The sequence below is a fragment of the Takifugu flavidus genome, chromosome 11, assembly GCF_003711565.1.
Source record: "Takifugu flavidus isolate HTHZ2018 chromosome 11, ASM371156v2, whole genome shotgun sequence".
In the NCBI taxonomy this organism is placed as follows: domain Eukaryota; kingdom Metazoa; phylum Chordata; class Actinopteri; order Tetraodontiformes; family Tetraodontidae; genus Takifugu; species Takifugu flavidus.
In genome coordinates this window covers 8,432,505-8,453,546 of record NC_079530.1, presented here as the reverse complement: position 1 = coordinate 8,453,546, position 21,042 = coordinate 8,432,505, and the positions used below count along the sequence as shown (strand labels likewise).

General features: G+C 48.1%; 2 protein-coding genes across 4 annotated transcripts in view; one reads left to right on the top strand and one right to left on the bottom strand.

The window, feature by feature from the left end:
- Positions 1–1,543: 1,543 nt before the first annotated feature.
- On the top strand, positions 1,544–18,458 carry b3gat2 (beta-1,3-glucuronyltransferase 2 (glucuronosyltransferase S)). Its single transcript, XM_057046904.1, has 4 exons — positions 1,544–2,538; positions 10,214–10,358; positions 13,666–13,814; positions 17,514–18,458. Exons 1-4 carry the CDS (start codon positions 2,005–2,007, stop codon positions 17,598–17,600), a joined length of 915 nt encoding a protein of 304 aa, XP_056902884.1. The 5' UTR covers positions 1,544–2,004; the 3' UTR covers positions 17,601–18,458.
- A 1-nt stretch (position 18,459) lies between these two features.
- The window catches only part of LOC130533465 (stromal membrane-associated protein 1-like), a 34,287-nt gene continuing 31,704 nt past the window's right edge, over positions 18,460–21,042 (bottom strand). For all 3 annotated transcript variants that reach the window (XM_057046900.1, XM_057046899.1, XM_057046901.1), the window contains one exon: positions 18,460–20,369. In XM_057046900.1, the coding sequence (XP_056902880.1) occupies positions 20,229–20,369 (141 nt within the window). In that variant the 3' untranslated portion in view covers positions 18,460–20,228. The remainder of the gene's footprint in view (positions 20,370–21,042) is intronic.

The following is a 21,042-nucleotide window of genomic DNA, read 5'->3' as shown; positions in this document are numbered from 1 at the left end:
AATAAACCGCAGCCCCGACCGAGGCCGCGCGGCGTTTAGTCGGAGCTGAGGTCTGCAAACTGACGCAGCAGAAAATGAATTCAATATTCACACTAATTAAAAGCGCAGACGTCGATGTTCCTGTATCAGCGCCCGGTCGATACTGCGGCTCTGACGTCCTCCACAGCAGAACATCTATACCAGCGGCCTTCAGCCCAGTCCTGCGGGGGTCACCAACCCATCCTACAGCTCGTGAAGGCAGGTGGATACAGCTGGATTAGGGCCCCTAACACAAACAGGGATTCCAAAGTTCTGGACTCATTAATGGGTGTGTTTGGGAGGCGATGATCTAATCCGGTGGGGAGGCATCACGGCGGTGGGGTTACCTGGAGGACGGGCTCACGGGTGAGGGTGGACCGTCAACACATCGTGTGTGGATGAGCCAATGAGGCCGGTCAAACGGACCCGGGTCTGTCCGTGCAGCTCTGTTCCCTGCAAATACAGAGTAAAACGTCACGTATCGGAGGGGTCCGATCCACTCCAGGCGGTCGCTTGGCGCCGCGACGTGACGTCGGGGTGATTTTTGATAGACTTTGGCATGAAAATGGAGGCTTTGGTGCCATTTAATCCATTGTTACTCGTTACTTCAGGCAGATTTCTCCACTATTTCAGATATTAGCATCAAAATGCTGTTCCTGCTCCGTCACCGCGGCGCCTTTAATAACATCCGAGGCAATTTTAATCAGAAAGATCTCATTAAAATCACAATCGGCTTCTTGTGAACCGTCTCGGGTTTCAAATTGCTCTTTGTGTGAGCAGAAGAGGGAAGGCGCACTCGAGGCCGATAAAGCCCGACAGTATCGCATCAGAACTGAGACTGTTAAATCGCTCACTATCAACATTATCAGTCTGTTTGAAGCGATTTATCGGGCCAAACGAGCCCATTACCTGCTTTCTCCTAATGGAAATGACCCCGTCCCCGAACCTGTTCACTTTCAGATGGATAAGGGCTCTCAAAGCCCCCAACATGGTCCACAAAGCTGAAGCGTCTGCCTAATCCAGGCGATCAAAGACGCTTGGTAATTAGTTCGCTATGAGGCAGGACTCCTCTCCTTTCTCCTCCCGACTGCTGCCTTCATCCGCGTTACGGCCCAAACCGACCATCGCTGACTGGCTTCCATCAGACGCTTAAATTAAAATGAAAACACGAAGTACCTCGACCCCGTGACCCCCCGCAGGATCTTCTGGCCGGACCACTCCAGCTCATGCAAGAGTTACACGTGTATCTTTCGATTCTGGATGTGCGACCCATTCCTGCAGACGACGGGTGTGCCCTGTGGATTTTGTTTTTAGGATTTAAAAAGGAATTTTGCTCCACCTGAGGCAACTCCGCGCTGTGGCTTTATTCTCGGTGGACGCTGACTCGCAACACAAAGACTCTCCCTCTCTCTCTCTCTCCATCTCCCTCTCGCTCCATCTCTCTCTCTCCATCTCCCTCTCTCTCCATCTCTCTCTCTCCATCTCTTTCTGCCTGTCCCTCTTCTCTCCTCCCCTGCTCTGCACCTGCTCCTCCCCTCCTGTCTCCATCCAGCAGCGCTCCAGCCTCCCTCTTCACCCAGTGATGCTCCGCGGCGGCGCACGTCGGTTGGTCGGCGGAAGGCAGAGCGCAGCTCCGGCTCCTTTTCCCTTTTAATCGTCTGGACACCGAAAACGGGAGGGACGTCAGGACAAACGGGCTTTTTCTTTTTCCGGGGTGTCAGGGCGAGCTGCAGCGGAGGGTGGGACGACGGGGAAGCGTTCGAGTCCCATCCGAAAGAGGCAAAAGAAGAGGAGGAGGAGGAGAGGAACTCCGGGGAAACGGTCCCGGCGGGACGGGAAACCTGAAGCGCTGCGGAAGCTTTCGTTTAAAGTGGACCGGGGATGGCTGCTGCCGGGTGCTGAGCATCACTGGGGGGGCTGCTGGACTTTCCATCAATTCTGCGATGGAGTAAGTGCGCGAAGGTGCGCGGTAACTTTAGCCTCGCCATGAAATCCGTGTTTTTCAGCCGCTTCTTCATCCTCCTGCCCTGGGTCCTCATCGTCATCATAATGATCGACGTCGACACTAAAAGGACAATTCGGGCTCCGGGGGCCGCTCGCACCGGCAGAGCGCAGCGAGCGGCCCGGACCGGGGCGCCTGGGGGGCCCGGTGCCCAGAATCAGTCCGCCCTCCCGGTCATTTACGCCATCACCCCCACGTACACGCGCCCGGTGCAGAAAGCAGAGCTGACCCGCCTGGCTCACGCCTTCCGCCAGGTGCCCCGGTTCCACTGGATCCTGGTGGAAGACTCCACCACGCGCACGGACATGGTTACGCGCTTCCTGGCCAGGTGCGGCGTCCCCTACACCCACCTGCACGTGTTCACCCCGCGCAGGTTCAAGCGCACCGGGATGCCGCGCGCCACCGAGCAGAGGAACGCGGCCCTCGCGTGGCTCCGGCAGCGGCGCGGCCGCCGGGACCCCGGCGTGGTTTTCTTCGCCGACGACGACAACACGTACAGCCTGGAGCTGTTCGAGGAGGTAACCGCGGATGTCCCGACACCCTGCCCGGCTACCGTGAGCCCATGAGCCGCAACAGCTACACCTTCACGGGGGTCGCACCCTCGTTTAGTGATGTTTAGATGAAACTTATCAAAGTGTTTGGGTAAAAACCAAAGGCAGCGCAGGAAAGGTCTGGTCATCTTCTACAAGTAATTTAATGGCCAAAACACACAGAAACCAAAGACCTAATATGGCAATTTATGTAAGACAGATGAGGTAATCAGGTGAAAAATCCAAAGCTTTCAACAAAATCCTGAAATGCTGCTTCAGGCCGAACCAGCGCTTTTGAAAACAAACACCACGTAACCGAATCAATCAATGAGATAAAAACTCGAGCATCTCATTAATTCAAGTGCAGAAAGCTAAACATTAACCTACCTAAAGCAACACGGTGATACAGAAGTTGTCGTCCTCCATACTGGATGGAAGGTGCCAGAACCACCATTACACCCCTGCCCGCTGGGCCAGCTCCAGGATCCCCAAGCCTCTCCTCGATCCTAAAAGGTGTGTAGACACCATGAATGGAACCAAAGGGAGGTGAAAAAAGGGGGAAACTGAAACTCAAAGATTCTCATATGGTGGTAGCAGCTTTGGCTCCACAATTTTAATGTCGTCTCACTTGATTTATGAGCAAACTCCAGGTCCAGCGGTGGTGTCGGTCCAGGTACCAGCAGCAGAAGCATCTGTGTGGAACCGCTAACAAACCTCTTCTGATTGTTGCTTGTTAGTCCTGATGACTGCTTCAGGCACGGCAGGAAGTGCCGTACTTTGAGCTTTCAGCACAGCGATAGGTCAGGGTGTCTGCCTGCATGTCCTGTCGGTTTCGGTTCCCTTTTGCAGCACTTTGGGTCTCCGTCGCCGTAGAAAGGCGCGCGGTCACGTGTTTTGGTTCTCTTTTCAGTTGTAAGCTGCTTCTTTGCTGGGGGGGGTTGTGTGTTTTTACTGAAATGCTGCACAACTGGCAAGGAAAACAATGGCAGAGAGGTTAAAGAAAAGGAACCTGTTCTGACCCATCTCTCCTTTTATAGGCGGATAGCTGAGATTAACCTGGTTGTGATCATTTGTGTTATCACTTACCCTGACCGGTGACTGGGGGCAGCGTAAGGGACGCTGCATCGGCCGTCTGTGCCACAGAAACAGCAAAACCACAGAATATAAATAATGTTTGTCCACGTTAGTGACCGCAACGTATGAAATAAAGCATCTTCTTGTTGTTAGCATTAGCCTGTTGTATTGCTGAGCTGCTGTCAACCAATCAATAAACTGCAGTGCATCCGGCGCCGCCCCTGGTTACCGTACATGTGTTAATATATGTTGGTTACCATCAGAACCCAATACAGTCACACAGGCCCCCTCCACTGGTGAGCCGTGACTCTGTAACTGAGTCTATTCTGACACTAACACCTATATCAGCGTTGGGCTCTGCGCCTGCAGCTCGCTGTAAAAGCATTGTTTGATTTGTTGATAGTGCACCGTCTTCTCTCTGTCCTCCTGCCTATTTCATTACCCGGCTCCTCTGTGCAGGTAATGACCTGTCATAGAGAGATAATAGGCTGTCGGGAGGAGGGAATAACCCGGAGAAACCATAGAACGCGAGAAGTGATTCTGGGGGGGGGATTAGAGGCTATGAAGAACACGGCAGGTATTCTCTGACCGATCTTCATCGGCCTCCACAGAGGTGACAAAGCTGCCCCTTCACTGAGGGAGCACACGACCCCCTACTGTATGAACGCCCCCCCCCCCCCCTCCCTCGCCTATGAGTCCAAGAGTAATGATTCTCATCAGTTATGTGCAATCATGTGACATTTAAATATCTCTGAAATCGCTGCACCACAGTTTTACTTCAGCCCCCAGCTGCAGAAATGAGTTGGGAGAACTGTTACGTTTAATACAGTGCTGGATGGATCATCATCATCATCAGCATCATCATCATCATCATCATCATCATCATCGTGCATAGACCTAACTGGCAATAGAATCCAGTTGCAGGTTGCAACTGAACTGGTTTGTGCGCTACTCTTTTATTAATTTAAAAAGTAATATCGTTTACCATTCCTGCCTGCTGAGGCCATTAAATTGTGTTTTTTTTAATCCTATTGAAATTGAGACGCTCCATCTAAAAAGGCCATCCTTTCAATATAATCTAATTCACTATAAATAAATAAATAAAATGCAATATTTCAATATCCGCTCGGTCGTTTTCGCACGCTGTTAGCAAAAAATGTTCAACCACTCTCAGCAGTGTCTGACTGAGGTGCCAGGAAATTAAGCATTTAAGGCAAGAGTTTAAAAAAGAAGACAAAATCTGGCCCCAGTTTGACAAAAGGGCACAAGTAGCAGCTGCGTCACCTCCGCACGGTCGACGGGGCGTCAGCAAATGCAAGGCTACTCTTTTACAGCTACCCGTGCAGTTACACCTCGATTGACTCTGCTCCCTGGAAATGAGCAGTTTAGCATTCAGATCCCTGAAAAACATCAGTCCTTTCTTGGTAGTTTCAGTCGTATTTCAGCTATAAGAGAACCAGAGCGTTCGTGCTCGAGCCAGAAACTCTCATCACCTCCGCAGACCTCGTTGGCATTCATCATCCCTTAATCTGCGATGAAGTTTTCCATTTGTTCATCTGTCACATGGGGACAGACTGAGGAGAACAAAGGCCCCTTTTCCTGTTTTTCCTTTTATCCTCATGTAATTTAATTAGCGAGTCCAGGGCAGACGCTGGTCCACATTCCAGTAGTGCTTGTCTAATGGCAGAGGAGCTGGTAGCTGAGGATGCTAATGCCCGCTGTGACGCTTGAATAGGAACGGAAGGAGGACACAGAGAAACTGTTGACGAAGCCGAGACTCGGGGAGAAAATGCTAATGCTAGCTGTGCATGTGCCATACTGATGCTACAGAGCGGCTCCTCCTGAATCAATGCCTTCTGAGTAAAAGCAAACTGGGTGATATGATGATTAAAATGACATAATATCAGTTGGAGGTCTCCCACTGTCACATTTAGTTCGCAACCCAACGATTTTCACGTAAAAATCGACAAAGCAAAGGCAAATTAAATAAATAATAAAGTGTATCTGGTTATTATCGAACCATGAAAAACTAAAATGAAAGTAAACTTTTCCAGCTGACAGCAGCCAAACAAATGATACACTGATGCTAAAATAACGAATATGTTATGTCATCAAATTTAATATTCTTTGATGCTAATAAGAGTTTTCATTATACTTTCACACTGTTTGCTCTATACTGGCGAGCGGACATTAATGGAAAATTTGATGGCCTATTTTTGGAGGAAATGGTCCAAAGGATCCAGAAAACTTTAATGATTTGTTATAGAAAATGCCCAGGCAGTGAATTTCACGCGCCCAGTGAATTGTGGGATGGCAGAAATGGAAAATGCTGGGATAAAGGGAGCGGAGAGGAATGGGAAATTCAATTTCCTCAAACGCCTATGAGCAATTATCATAATTACATAGTGTGGTGGGAGAACGGGGGTCTAATGTCAAGGGAAGGAAGAGGGAGATGAACCCTGGCTGTGGTTGAGTTAGAGGTGGAGGATAAGGAGGAAGGCTGCTGTGAATGTAAAAAAAACTATTCAGCTCACCCTCTCCGCTGGCTGAAACCCATCTTAGGAAAATTAAACTGCCTACAAAGAGACTGACATTTTAAAAATTCCATTTTGCCTAATAGAAAAAATTAGCAGATATCGGTATGTCAACATTCCTCAATGCTACCAAATACGTTTATTTAAACTGGAGTCAGTGGTGTAGATGACTGGCAAACTGGGTGCGAGTGTGTGTGTGTGATACTTGGACTGGCCTGTGGGGGCAGTAAAGTGCCAAAAGACATCGAGTGTAACTGCAGCCTGGGCTGAATGAATCTACCTCTGGCAGTGTTCTCACAGAACAATTTCAGCGTGCACGAGCGTGCGTTTCTCAGCATGAACTTGGGAAAATCAACTGCTTGTTACTATGGTTGCGGCCACCGTGCCGTAACTGTGGACTAACAGAAATGTCGGCATTGACAATACCAATTTAAGCGCTACTGCAGGTGGCTGGATCGAGATGGTTAACTTGGTTAGATGTTTTAATTATCCCCTCAGCTGTGCAGACGTGGGCCAGAACGCCTCTATAGACACGTTCCATCTAAACTATCGGTTGTCGTCTCAAGTGCGTCGGGTTTTTACGACGCCTCATCTTGCAGGACGGCGGACGATCTCATAGGAAACTGCTGTGCGCTACCTTGGACGCACTCTCCATCGCATCAATCCATCAAGAATCCGATCATGCACCATTATATCACCCCAGCCTCTCTAATGTGATTCATTTTCCTCCAGCTGATTTCTTCCCTCCGTTTATCCGCCCGCCTCCTCCACATGTTATTAACAGTAGGGTGAAAACGCGTTGATTACAACCACAGTCTCCCTCGCTGTCCTCTCAGGCTGTGAGCACATTGACGGCTCCCAGGCAGGAGACGGGAGATGGGAAGATCCATAATGGCTTCCATACAGTCTGTCATTAAGCCTCTGGTTGGTGCGACACAGGTCATTTCTCCTGTTTGTTTGGAGTCAGACTCCAGGGGACAGAACGTCCATGCGGATGAAATGAGCGCCGTGTTTTCCCGCCCTCCTCTTTACGCCGGCTGTAAAGTCGTTGAGCTTCTTCCAACAAAGATGACACCTAAGAGGGGACGAGTGATCAGGAGAGGTCCTCTTTTCTACCCATCCCTTCTTTTAACAACCGGTTCAGAAAAGCTTTCTTTCTTCCATTAAAGCGTGGGACCTTTTCTCAAAGTCAGACTTCACAAAAGGAAGAAATTCTCTTTTTCTGGATCAGTTCGGCCTTGCTGACTTCTCCAACATGCCAACGAGGCAAGTCGAAGCTCCTCAGGCACTAAATAAGCAGCATCTCCTCCCAGTAAGTTTACAAAGACAGATTTTCCTGTGATGATGAATCAGATCTCCTGTTTCCAGACATGGGCCGTGGTCCTGCAGTAACCCGACGCCCACTCCCTGTTCCTCTGAGGGCTGAGCCACCTCAGATTTAAGGATCTCCTGGGACTCTTTAACTGTACCCTTTGCCGATGCAAACAGGGGGATAAAGGCACCTTTGCACCATTCGTCAACAGATGGCAGCGTAAAGATGAGCGCGTGTTGAAGCGGAGACCAGGAGCTGCGTGATGCACCATCTGCTGAAACGCTGTCGCCCTGCAGCTTTGTTTAGACCCTCCAGAAAATGTGTTTGAGCTGCTTAGCTAATGCTAATGCCTCCTCTTCCAGTCAGGTCTTCAGGCTTCCAGCCTTTCCGGTGGTCCTAGGTGTAATTTCTGGGTGTAATGACACTTGAGCTCCACATCCTTGTGAGAACCAGTGAGAAGCTGGAGGTGGTGCCACCTTTCATTGGCCTCATTTAATGTGGGGACGCCACAGGCGTATGTTTCACGCAGGGGCTGCATTATTGACACGTTACCGCATCACTCCGGGACCAGCGTGAACCCTTCTGGTAAATGTTGGCTCTGAGCAGGAGAAAGCAGCGTGGTGGCAAAACTGAGGAACACAGATTTGTAAAATATAAACCAAAGCAAATGACTTCAGGACATTTTATTCAGTGTGGTTCAAGATGCTAAAAAAATGTTGCTTTTCTCGTGGAGATCGATGGATGAAACATTAACGTGGACTGAATTCTGCAGCTGTCAGCATCGATACGGAAGCCTCAGTTAGCTTAGCCCAGTCCCAGTGTTAGCTCTACCCAAGGCATCGTAATTTACATTGTCAGGCACATTAGTACGTTTTTATTGAATCCCCGCGTTAACATTTATCTAATCGGATGTCATGTAACGCTCAGCCCAGCCTCCGTTACCCCCGACCAGTCATGTAGCAGCTCTTTGTGTGTCTTCACCTCTCATAATAAGTGATTCAGCCGATTTCAGCAGCAGAGCTCAAAGAAGCCCAGTTTACTCTCCTCGCCCAGCACCACTTAATGATAAGAAGCTGCTTTTGAAAAGAGCAGCTTTAATGTGAATTGGAAAATGCAACAGACGGGTGGTGCGCTGAATATTTACGCAGGAAGTGAAAGATGTGAGAGATTATCCCCAGAAAAAAGGGTCTGAACTCACAGGGAATCGCTGGAATCAGATGACAAACCCAGCGATGCTGCTGTGGGAATGACGTGGAGGTAATGAAGTCAGCCTCGCTTTTCTTTTAAACTCCAGCCAAAAGGAAAAGAAGAGCAGGCTTTTGTCGTTTTAGAACAAACTCAGGAGGCAGCGGGATTATGGGTAAAAAGCCTTCAAAGCTGCTGAAGTCACTGAGCATCTCCCTGACGCAGAAAGAAGAGCCGCCAAGCGTCAGCTGAAGGAGACAAATGGAGGAGATGCAGCTTTGGATGCGTCCGGCCGTCTGATTATCACAATTAGATCCATCAACCAGGCAACAGAAAATTAACTACAGAAAAAAATAGTTATTCCCTGATATTACAGCCTTTAAACAGCCAGCAATTTATTCTTAGCTGTTTGGGCTGATGATGTGTAACTCAGAGACTTCTACGAGTTAATAGCCGACTGGCTCTAAAGACAGGCAGACGGACAGACGGACGGACGGACAGACACACAGTAATGCATCGCTGCTGATGCGTTTGCTGTTGCGGCCTCAGGCCTGAGGTCTGGAGGCTCTCCGGCCGAGCAGAGAGCAGCCTCTGAATGAATGGAAGCGCTCCCGGGTTGGAAAAAGACGGATGCCTCATTCTCCGACACACAGTCACAAACCGGTCCACGCACAGTCCGCCCCTCCCCCGCGCCCCTGTATTTTATCTGGCCCCCCCATCGCAGCACTCCTGGCTCTGTGCAAACCCGCCGGCTGTGACGAGGGAAGGCCGCTTCACGCAGCAGATTTCATTCAGTCCTCTCCCAGACTTCCTCCTTTCCCACGTTTCCGATGAAGTGAAAGCGCTTTGGTTGCTCATGCAGGCTGACACAAGCCGCCTCGCCGGTGTATTTGCCAGGGTTTCGGACCTCGTTGCTCTGCGGGGACTCGGTCTGACAGAGTTTGCATCCGGCTCGCGTTTGTGCAACGTTTGAATGTAAATCAGCCAAAGACATCACAGCTGCCTGCGTGACCTCAGGAGACGAGGGTTTAACGGGAGTCCAGTGACGAAGCAAAATATTTACACCACTGGACTTAAGTCAAGGTGATCGGCCCTGAAGAAGATGTGAACTTTGTAGAAATTAATTTAAAGCATCAAAATGAGATTTTCTGCTAATAACTCTTCTTATTTATGGTTGATTTTTTAATAAAATGAGTCTTCCATTTCCTACAGTCTACTTAGACAACATGAAACAACATTTAAAGACTCCACAGCCAGGACTTGAACCAAAAACCCTCCGAATCCCAGCTGTCCTACAGCAAGCTACAAAAATTACAACGTGACGACCCGTTTGGGGCCTTGGGGTGATTGGCACTACGCTCTTACCAACTGAGCTAACCAGCTAACACCACTAGCTTCCGCTGCTAGAGATGCTAAAGCGAAGCACATTTGCCAACTTCTTCACCACTTTAGGAAAGAATCCGTGTCCCTTTCGGTGAAGCCAAAAGGCTCCTGTGAACACCTTGTGGTTAGTGTTTGTTGCTTCTGCATTAGTTTATTTCCCCTGTCTTTGTTGCAGATGCGTAGCACCCGAGGTGTTTCTGTCTGGCCTGTGGGGTTTGTTGGCGGCAGGTCGTATGAGCGCCCCCTGGTGTCCGAGGGTAAAGTTGTGGGGTGGTACACCGGCTGGAGACCAGACCGACCCTTCGCCACCGACATGGCAGGTAAGAAGCATCTCCAGTAAAATATGTGATTAAAATACGGAGGAGTAGGCATGACCGCAGCTCCATTGACCTGATATGATCAGGATTGGATTTGTAATCAGATGAAATGACCTGAGCTCCTGTGATCTGATTAACCCTCAACAAACTTCAATTTCTTTTCCATGAAATGGTTCCGTCTTCATCACCGCCGTCCCTCGCAGGCACGGCTGCCGTGGGATGATCAGAGGGAGACAGAGAATAACCGGGAGGTCAATGTGTTTAGACAGTAATCCGACATTTCAAAAACAACTACACGCAGATCTTTACCTGGTCTACGACCTCGGCTTTGTTGGGGAAACAGTCCGAATGTGTGTTTGGTTCTAAAGGTTCTAATACAGAGTAAAGATAAAGTCATGACTTCTATAAATCTCTGGATTAAAAATCCAATCAGAGGGGCGTTCGACATCAGCATTCTAAGAAAAAGAGAGAGAGAGATCCATCATCCCAAACAAATAACAGGATCGGCTGGTCTGTTGATGTTTACTATCACAAACCCACACACACACACACACACACACACACACACACACACAGTTGACTCTTGGGGTTGGTGTTAATTAAACCATGATAACAAGAACTGGACCTTAGTTTCTTCCCACCTTTTCTGCATCACATTAGCAGGATTCTTGGTGATCTCTCTCTCTCTCTCTCTGTGTGTCTCTCCATGTCTCTCTCTCTCTCTCTCTCTCACACACACACACACACACACACACTCACACAAGCACAGTGAAATCACCAGCCACGCTTTTCCCACACCGTCCTCCATAATTACACTGTCATTTTGCAAGGCTGAGGTTTCCCGCCAGCACTGTTTGATGAAGTATTTTTTATTATGATGGGGTGGGGGGGGGGGGGGGTTCTGGCCTTTAATTTCTGCGCAAACAACAATGGCTGTGTCGAGAGAATGGCCCAAATTGTGTTCGCTCTTAAATTACTATTCATGGTGTTAACGGAGGCGGTGCCTGTGGAACGCCGAGCGAGTGCCAGTGCGTGTCCTAATGGTATTGTGTTAGACAAGGCTGCATTGTTCTCAGATCACTAAAGCCTCCTCATCTATTCCTCCAGAACCAGCGGAGGCCTGACAATGAGGGCCCAGAGTTCTGTTGGCTTCTGTGTGTGCTTTAGTGATTATACACACACATGCTATTAGTGCATGTTAGAGACGAAGCCACACACACCTGCCACCACTTGAATTCATGTATAACAGGGTTTTAGATGCTTTTTTTTAAGCTAACAGACTAGAAGAACTGGATATCTGTCGCTAACCCAAATGTGGCCTCAACTGCATGTGATATAACGCATTTCAGTGAACCTTAATCAACTTTTCAAGTGCAAAAGCGCCTGATTTAGGTGACCCGACCGCGACTGGGATAAACAATTATCCAGAGAACATCTCATGTTTTATTGATTTTGTCTTATTAAAGTGCAGCCTGTCACTGTAGTAGCCGGAGGGCTCCGTGCAATCGCTTTGTTATCCTCTGGCTTTGCGTGCAAAAAGACAATCAAGCTTTCCTGTCGTTTCTGGGTTTTATGCCCTCGCTCCGTCTCCGTTGCAGCCCAACGCTGGAGTTTGTGGGATGATGTGAAAAACAAAAGCTTTTATCTCTGGGATGAAAACAGACATGAACACTCTAAACCGATGTTACAGTCTGAGTTTGGTTCTGCTTCAGGGAGTCGCGCTGTGAAACGCAGGATTGGTATTCGGATTTAGGCGTCTTTCAAAAGAAAAATGACCAGACTGTGACCGCCGCCGTCAGACACAGGGAATGACAGCGTCAGAAAACACCATGGCACCAGGAACAGGAAATAAAAGCACAAGTTCAGGTTGTGAGGGGGAAAGATGAGCTAACCCTGTGTGAAGTGGTCGGAGTCACCCCCAACATGTGGAGCAATCTGACCCCGGTCGCATTATCGGCGCATGGAAACGCCGCCGCTCGTGTCTCAGTGTGTCGTGACACGCAGAGCAGTTTCCAGCAGCTTAGTGACACTCATCACTGCCTGACATTTGCTGGAATTCTCATCTGCCGGGGATGGGCGGGTGAAACGAACAGCAGCGTGGATGAACGCTGCACACGTGCTCGCCGTGCCGGAGCACACACTTGCTGCTCTGACGTGCCGTGAACGCACAATCTGCGATGTTTATCTTCCATCTGCTGCGTTTTTATACTTCAACAGATTCCACAGCCTCGCTTTCCTGGACATATTTCTCAGACCCGTCCACGAAGGCGTCCTCCTGGAAACACCTGATAGCTGCGCTGTTGGACTGGGAACAAAAAAAAAACCCCCGCACACTTCTGTGTTCACACAAACACTCTTGTGGGTCAGTGGGAGTTAGTCGAGGCTAAAGTGGAGCAGAGATACTGCAGAGTCTGGACAACAAGCTCATCGGCATGGCGACGAGGTCCACAGGGGCTGACGGCAGGCGGGATGATGTCTAGCTTGGAAATGCTCTCCTATCAAGCTGTTCCACCCGAGCTGCGTTTATCTCTGATTAATAATACGGATGCCCAGAGCAGCCCCACAACTGCTATCAATCACAACATGTGGCGTGGTCGTTTTTAGTGATGTGTTGACAGCTGAACGTTCCGGCTGGTGGAGGACGACAGCAAGCGCCGGTGTGCACGCTGTGAGTCATGGGTCGGTAACATAGCTGCTCCCCGCGGCGTCGAGAGGAAGCACGGACTGTCAATTCTTAACGGTTCGATCCCACCTCGATCGAATGAACTGCTCGATAACGGCACGCTGAATGGCGTGCATTTGAGGCTCAGCAGTGAACCGCCGGCGACGTCCAACATCACGGAACGATGTGTCGACTGCACCCAGCTGGGTGAACCAGCTCCACCTCTGACCATTTAGCAGTGATCAGTCACACAGGAAGCCTCTGTGTCCGGGGGTCAAAGGTCATCTCCAGAGTTTCCGAGGGGGCTTGAACGCCTCAACCTTCAGTTGTGAACATAATGTCAGAGATGAACTCAGCAAAATGTCGTCGGGTGAATCTGGTGAAGCAGCACTTCGTTCCCACGTCTCTGCCGGCATCAAGGGTCAACGCCCTGACTTCCTCTGGAACCCCTACCCTCCTCATCACTGGTATAATTATTGCAGAAGAATGGAAGAACCCCGCGCTATATCAGCCATATCATAGTCATTAGATACACTAATGCACTTGCTCATTATCTGCTAGGAACATAATAGACTTATGATGTGCATTTAATCCATATCAATTCTAACCTCTCTCGCTCCTCCTCTCTCTCTCTCTCTCTCTCTGTAGGTTTTGCAGTCAACCTCCAGGTGATACTGGCCAACCCGCGGGCCCAGTTCAAGCGTCGTGGCTCCCAGCCGGGGATGCAGGAGTCGGACTTCCTCAAACAGATCACCAAGGTTACCGACCTGGAGCCCAAGGCCAACAACTGCACCCAGGTCAGTTCTCTAAGTCAGTTCTCTATTACAATAAATAAATATTACAGTACTGTTTGATCGCGACTTGCCGGATTGTGCAGAAATCTGTTGCGGTAGTTTGTGTGGGAGGCGAGTGACACAGCCCAGACGCATCTGTCTTTATCCTGGATATTAAAGTGCAGTCACAATAATAGCCTCCATCACAGCTGTAACTGACCACAGGGTTTCTGGCTCGGCCATCGACAGCATGAGTCATGCGTTGAGCCGGTGGCACCGGCCAAATGTGGTCCTGCAGTCATCTCAGAAGGGTTGGAATTAACGTTATAGCACCATCAATTCCAGTGTTTTGGTTGGAGACGGCTCAGATTGATGTGGCTCATCTGAAGTCAGCACAGTCCCTGTTGGCCCCGGGATTTTATGAAGCGACTCATCCTCCTGACAACCATCACACCCCCGCCTGAAAGGCCTGGCAAAATGCTTCCTTTTCCACACATTTGTGCAACCAAATATTTAATAAACTTAAAATAGGAAATACTCCCTGAATAAAGCCTAATAAGTTGAATGATGAATGTCCGGTATTTGATATCTGGCAGCATCTACCGAAATGCAAAACAAAAATAAAAAAAAAAATCCGGTCCAATAAATTTTGAGATCTTTTAGCAGGTTTTATTCCCAAAGATCAGCATCTGTGGAGAATATAGCTGCTACAGTCTGGATTCAGTCAGTCCCTGGTGGGTTATGGGAAAATTTTGCAGGGAGCAGAACCCCCCTCCTGGGAGCTGCGGCGGATCATCGTTTACGGCTGGGGCTACAGACAGCTCTGGTAAAACTCTCGTCATTATCAGCTCCATTACACTAATGGAGGTGCTGCCACTGACATTAACACAGGTCATTAGGAGGCTGTGGCACCATCAGTCATCATCCAAACATGAAGACGTGATGTGGTCAACAGGTCTCCGAGAAAAGTTGGTGCACCCTCTCTGGGCGGTCCTGCAGGCTGTAACTGTGCTTTTGCCACCTTAGGTTTGTGATAAAAACGGGACAATCAACCAAATATTTCCCATTCCACCTGAATGCAGCATCATCCCCCCCAAAAAATAGTAAAAATTGGGTCCTGGCGGAGTATTTTATTCTACTAGGAAATAAGAGAAGTCTGGGATAAATAGGATGGAAGGCCATTCTAAATGTGCCATTGAATAGCAGTTGTCTTCTAACAGGGTAACAAACACGCCCCCTGCTGGTCAAATCTGCTGTCATATACTGAAAATGGAATTCATTTGAAGGCAGAGGTTACTTACAGCTTTGTTGGGCGATGCCACAGCGGCTACTGCAGAAGGGTCCTGGATCGTCTCACTGAGTCCTGACCTTGACGGCGAAGGGACAAGGGAGCTCGGCTGATGACCAGGTTGTTACCTGAAGACGACTGACGGGAGCCTTGATGCAGTTAGAGGGGGGAGTAAATGCAAGGCAAGTTTATTTATACAGCAGGATTCGCACAAGTCGTGAGATTTTGAATGTGATTCACTGACACACGGGCAGCAGCGCGGTGATTTAAGCACAGGTGTAATGTGTTCCTCCCTCTTTGTGTTAGTGAGGATTCTGGCTGCGGCATTCGGGATGAGCTGCAGCTGTCTGACTGATGTTTGCTGAGACCTGTAAACAGTCAATGGGAACAGACAGCAGTGACAGGACAGGAGAGGAGGGGGAAATACAGGAACAGATGGAGACAGATGATAGCGCAGGAGGAAAATGAGATAACGAGCAGAGCGGGGAAAGTAAAAAGCCTGCATTGGTGGTGGGGGGGGGAAGGGGGGGTTCCGACTAGATGGGTTCTGGGGAGGATAACAGAATGACAAATAGAGAAGAGAAGAATGTCCGTGTCATGGACCGAGAGTCTCTGCAGCGTTCCATTTCATTTAGATTGACTTTTGGGTTTGTGCTGAACTTGATCTTTCCTTTCGGTGGACAAATGCATCCCAGAGCAGCACTCGCTGGCTTTGTCTTTCCTCTTTCTCCCATTAAGGTGTCGTTACCATGAAGGCTGTTGGGTCTGAAAGCTTATTTCTGGAAAGAGAAGCTGGAGAGGGCAGTCTGAAGATGATAGGAAATACAAATATGAGCACCTGGGACAGCTGAGGAAGACCTTTAGTGCAGTTTCTGATGATAAACCTGGATTCTGATGCTTGATTGCATAAACAACAATAACATTTCAAGATGATGATTACACAGGGAAGGTGGCTATTTAGGAAGGTCACACTGTCTGCGTCCCTTAAGTGGGTTCTTAAATAGCATTTGGTATTTTTAGAACCCTGAATGACTTTGAATCCAAGAGTTTTCACCTTTTTCTATGATTTCAAAGTAAGAGCATATCACTCCCAGGGCGCACTGAACCTGGATTTTGGAATCTGCTTCTTTTTTAAAAAAGAAAAGAAAGAAACGATTGTCCTACCTTCTAGCTTTTCTTTCATTAAAGCAAAAAACAAGAAACATCTAACCTGGTAAAGCTGTTTTTCTCCCAGTTGCCTCAGGAAAATGGAGGAAAAGGGGCAGGAGAGGTAAAACCAGAGAGGGAAAAAGTCAACATGATGAATGGGAAAAGTAGCGAGTGAACTGGGAGCGAGTCTGGGGGAATGGGGACGGCACTTTCAGACTGCATAATTGGTGCATGGACACTTTTCCCCACAGCTCTGCACCGGCTGCTACATTAGACTCGTTAGATATGCAAAGTGGGCCAATTAGCAGCACAGTGTGCAGGAAGTGACACGTTCCACCTAAAGGAGCCCAGAAACAACAGTAGCCAGCAATAAATCATGCTGCTCCGTGTGTATGTGTTTCTATTACACAGAAAAGCATCATCTTAACTATAGAAGGAAATCCAGAATCACCTGACTTCATTATCTCCAATCAGCGCTAAGCTTAGCAATTCCTGTGGTCTGTGTCCTCTACAAGCTACTGCTCCTAAACTGGCCCAAGATGAGCCTTTGCAGTGAAGGTGGGTGTTGCTTCTGATTTGAACCGATCCGTGAGGTGTTGTTTCCTCCTGGCTGCGTGATGCCGTACAGACACGGGGGAAAGGTATTCAATCTTCCCTGAAGAATGCTTTCATCTGACAGCTATATCATCGCCTCACTTCAGAAGGAAAAATGTCCTTCCATTGAGGGGGGAGCAGCAACCAGACCACTCCTGGGCAGATGCATGCGGCTCTTTCATGACAGCCAGCCACATTAATGCCAGATTCATTTGATTTCGGGGATGCAAAACTGGCAGGGGCGCATCTTTACGAGACTCTCGCCCGCGTGTCATCATGTACGACGGCTGCTTGGATCTTGGGAGACACGTCGTTAGATCTGATTGCATGCCATCACCGTCACGCTCAGAAGAGCTGCTTTTGATGGAAGCTCAGCAAACATCACACTTCAGCTCACCATTTGTCCTTTCCCGGCCTCTCTGAATACCAGATGGCATCTGGAGCCTGAATAATGGACGTGATTTAAATGTTTGGGGACTGCAACCAAGTCCAGAGCACATAAAAGCGCGTTTATGATGTTTACAGTAGTGACAGTGATTATTTAAAGCGTTGCCTCTGCAGCTTTAGTCCTCAAACTGGTGGAGCTCTACAGCCGTCCACCCGCAGACATGCTGGGTTTATCCGTTCTTTATTTAGAACACAGCCTTTCTGGCGCCTGCACATTTTCTCACCCTTCTTCTTGTATTTTCCAGGTGCTGGTGTGGCACACGCGCACCGAGAAGCCGCACCTCGCCAATGAGCCCAAACATCGGAAAGACACTGTGGTCATTGAGGTGTGAAAGCAGGACGGGGGAGGCTGGGATCAAACAAACGCGAGGCGGAACGTGTCAGGGCGGCATTTCCAGGCCAGCATGAGCAGCAGGATCCTATTTTCACTCCTTATCAGACTGATAAAATCTCTCCGTGGCGCAAACGTGCTCAGAGGGGCTGCATGATCCCAGAGGTCCGGTTTTCTGTCAGACCAGGAGCGAACTCACCACGCCTGATTTACCGACTGTTCCCTCATCCGTGGCTTAATGTAAATGTCTGAACTCTTGCTGAAAAGGGGCCGTGCGAGTCATTTGAATTATTAACGTGTCCTTGTCAAATTAACTGTGCTACTGTGCCGTCGTCCCCATAAACACATTTGTGGTCAGGATGATGAGTGGTGTTGTGGAGGAGAGGACCACTACCAGTTTAAACATCATTACAAAGTCGGTTTGCTGTTAGCGTATAGCTAATTTAGCAAAATGATTGTAAGCAGTCAACCTGAATTAGCACTTAATACATTCTTTTTCATTAAAGTTGTTTCGCCCAGAATCTGTCGACATTTGTGATATTAGTTTTATTTGTTCAGAGGAAAATGTGAACTATGATTTGAACAGGGGTTATAAAAAAAGAAAAGAGCGGTCTCTCCCATAAGCTGCTCACGCAATTACGTAGGCCAATTTAACACTGATGGTGGGTTTTTCTTCACTTAAAATCTTCAAATGTTTGTTGTTTTTTTTAAAAAAAAGTAGTTCTTACAGCTAAAGGCAGCAGTCAGGTATTATTCTTTTATCTGATCAGGATTAGAAACTGCATGTCAGAATAAAAGAAGACCTTCAACCTGAATATGGACAATATATGGACAAAAATAAAAAGCAGGATTAAATCGAGTGTGTTTAACATTTTTTTATTCCAAAAAAAGGATAAAATTGTACTCGTACAGTTAAAGTTTCACAGAGGAACACACAGATGAAATAAGAATGTTTATTAATGCACAGAAACCATTTATATCATCCTAGGCACCAGAAAATGTAAACATGTGGGAAATAAACCTGGAGGACTCGGAATCTTGTTCCCACTAACGACAGAGAGGCGAGAGAGAGCTACAGTTATTGCGTGACAGGATGAGCAAAAGTCGCAGAGCCCATCAGGTGGGTGTCGGCACACTTTGTCCCTTGTGCTGCCAGTTTAGCCCTCTCCAGGTTTATTTCCTTCAGAATGTGCTTCTCTTGTACCACACGCAACATGAACACGACAGCAAAGTCTGTAACGGCGCCCGTACGGCGGTCACAGCGCTACACACGAAGGGCGACACATTTGTCCAGTTTAAGACTCATAAAAGACGGAGAGAAAAATCTACCCTGCAGTTTAGAGTCCGTCAATATCTGAGATGAAGCCATAAAACAAAATTACTGCATGAATTACTCCAGTTGGAAAAAAAAAAGAAAACACCTCAAAACTAAATCATCTACTTTGTGGCTAAATGTAGCCCTTTGACACCCACAGCTGAAGATGGGCGTCAGAGCGTCTGCTCTCAGGCGTAAATGTGCGCTGACACAGTTGATTCCATATCCTGGGTCAGTTTTTGCCAGGTTCTAGAATCTCGTTGGTTCCTGAGTCACCACGATTCCACCTAAATGATGGTTCTTCAGCGTTCACTCATCCTCCTCACGAGCGTTTCCTTTTCTTAGCGTTAGCCATACGCATCAACCCCGTAAAAATAAGATAAAACTACATATTTACAAATTGTCTGGAGTCCATATTGCACAGCTGTTATCACCGTTTCATGATGGAATGCTGAGTAAAACTGTGCACTGTTATGGGCGTTGTTGTTATGGTGCTGTCGTGTTGTACTCAGAGGGCATTCTGGGTAAAAAGACACCAGCCGCCCTCCTATGGCTCTGGAAAAGGGGACGAGTCACGTGGTGTTTGGATAGATACAGTACTGTTCAGAGGCCTCTCTGCTACCAGACTCTGTTTGGACTACAGAGGGGGGGGCTGTTTCATTATACATGACAGAGACGGGGGAATACCGACGACCACACAAATGTCATATCTACTGCGGCACTTGAAGACTAGTTACTGACTAATGACTAGATTAGACACAGATATGGGACTCACCAGCGGCGTAGGTTTGTGTCAGCTTTAGAGTGCACACCCCTTTAAATGGGCTGGACCGTACCATGACAACAGAGAGCTCAAAGATGCTGCGTTTGATGTCTCAGTCTAGATTTCTTGCATTTTTAACAGCAGTATCACTGATTTAATTGTTTTCTTTGCTATTTTAAAAGTTGTTTCTCCGTCTTTTCTTTCTAACAAACACAAAGACGTGGCGGACGCTCACAAACACCTTACAGCGTGCTTCAGGGACGTGTCTCTGCCATCCAAACCTACGCCCTTGGGTCCAGCAGCTTCGTCGTTGTTCCATTTTAATGTTTTTGTGTCGTTCTTCAGACGATAAATACAGTAATTCCAAGGGGAAAAGCAACAATAAAAAAAGACTGCAAACCAGTCCTGATTCTCTCCGCTTCGCATCGTATATGTTTAGTTTTTTAAAGGAACTGTGGTGAAAGCGTGCCAGGAGAAGGAGGCGGGTGAACCTCCCCCCTACACTGATGTGCGTTGTTTTACCCAGAGGTGTGAGGAGAACCTCTAACTCATCACTTCCACAGCTGAGTGCTGAGGGTCTGGCCGGAGGGCGCTGGAGCGGGCGTGGCCCAGCCACCTGGGGGGGGCCCTGATTGGGCGAAAGTGGCCACGGCTCCACTGCTCACAGCCAATCCCGACATCTGTTGGGTCATCTGAGAACAAAGAGGAAGGGAGAGGGTAAAATGTAAATCAAATGATAAAAAAAGAGGTATTCCTGATGCTTACTTTTTACCATCACCTTGACTGTCTTTCTGTGTCCCTCCCCACTCCACTGCTCCCCCACGACATATTTTATTAATGAACAGTGCTTCTCACTTATCTGCTAATAAGAGAGCTCACGCACACACTATTTTTCTGGGTTTTGTATCAGCCTGTGGGGACGTTGGCTCGTGCCCCCTCAGAGGCAGCAGTTTCTAAGTGGGCAGTTCCGCTGAGAGCCCTTCATAGGGAATGTCTCCAGAACCACTTAGAGACCTCCCAGTTGGTCACCTGCTACCTCGAACTGGAGACCATTTTGACACATATGACTGATTGCAAAGAACATTTATCAAGTCTCAAGCCACATTAAACATACAATTACCAATTACTTTATTTCCATCCAACAACATCATCAGGGATCTCACTAAACTGAAATTATACAACAACCACAGTCTATAATTGATATTTCATTATGCTTCTACAAATGCTGCAAAAAACATTGAGCACTCAAAAGATGCTCATTACTGTGCTTTGGCTGCATTATAAAAAGGATTAAAAACATTTAAATAGAAGCTAACAGAGAGAAAAGAAACATAACGGGACTGTAGAATCACAATGTATGAGTTC

Coding starts and splice junctions, on each gene's coding strand:
- b3gat2 (XM_057046904.1), top strand. CDS start 2,005: ATGAAATCCGTGTTTTTCAGCCGCTTCTTCATCCTCCTGCCCTGGGTC. Junction 2,539..10,213: donor GCCTGGAGCTGTTCGAGGAG/GTAACCGCGGAT, acceptor TCTTTGTTGCAG/ATGCGTAGCACCCGAGGTGT. Junction 13,815..17,513: donor AGGCCAACAACTGCACCCAG/GTCAGTTCTCTA, acceptor TGTATTTTCCAG/GTGCTGGTGTGGCACACGCG.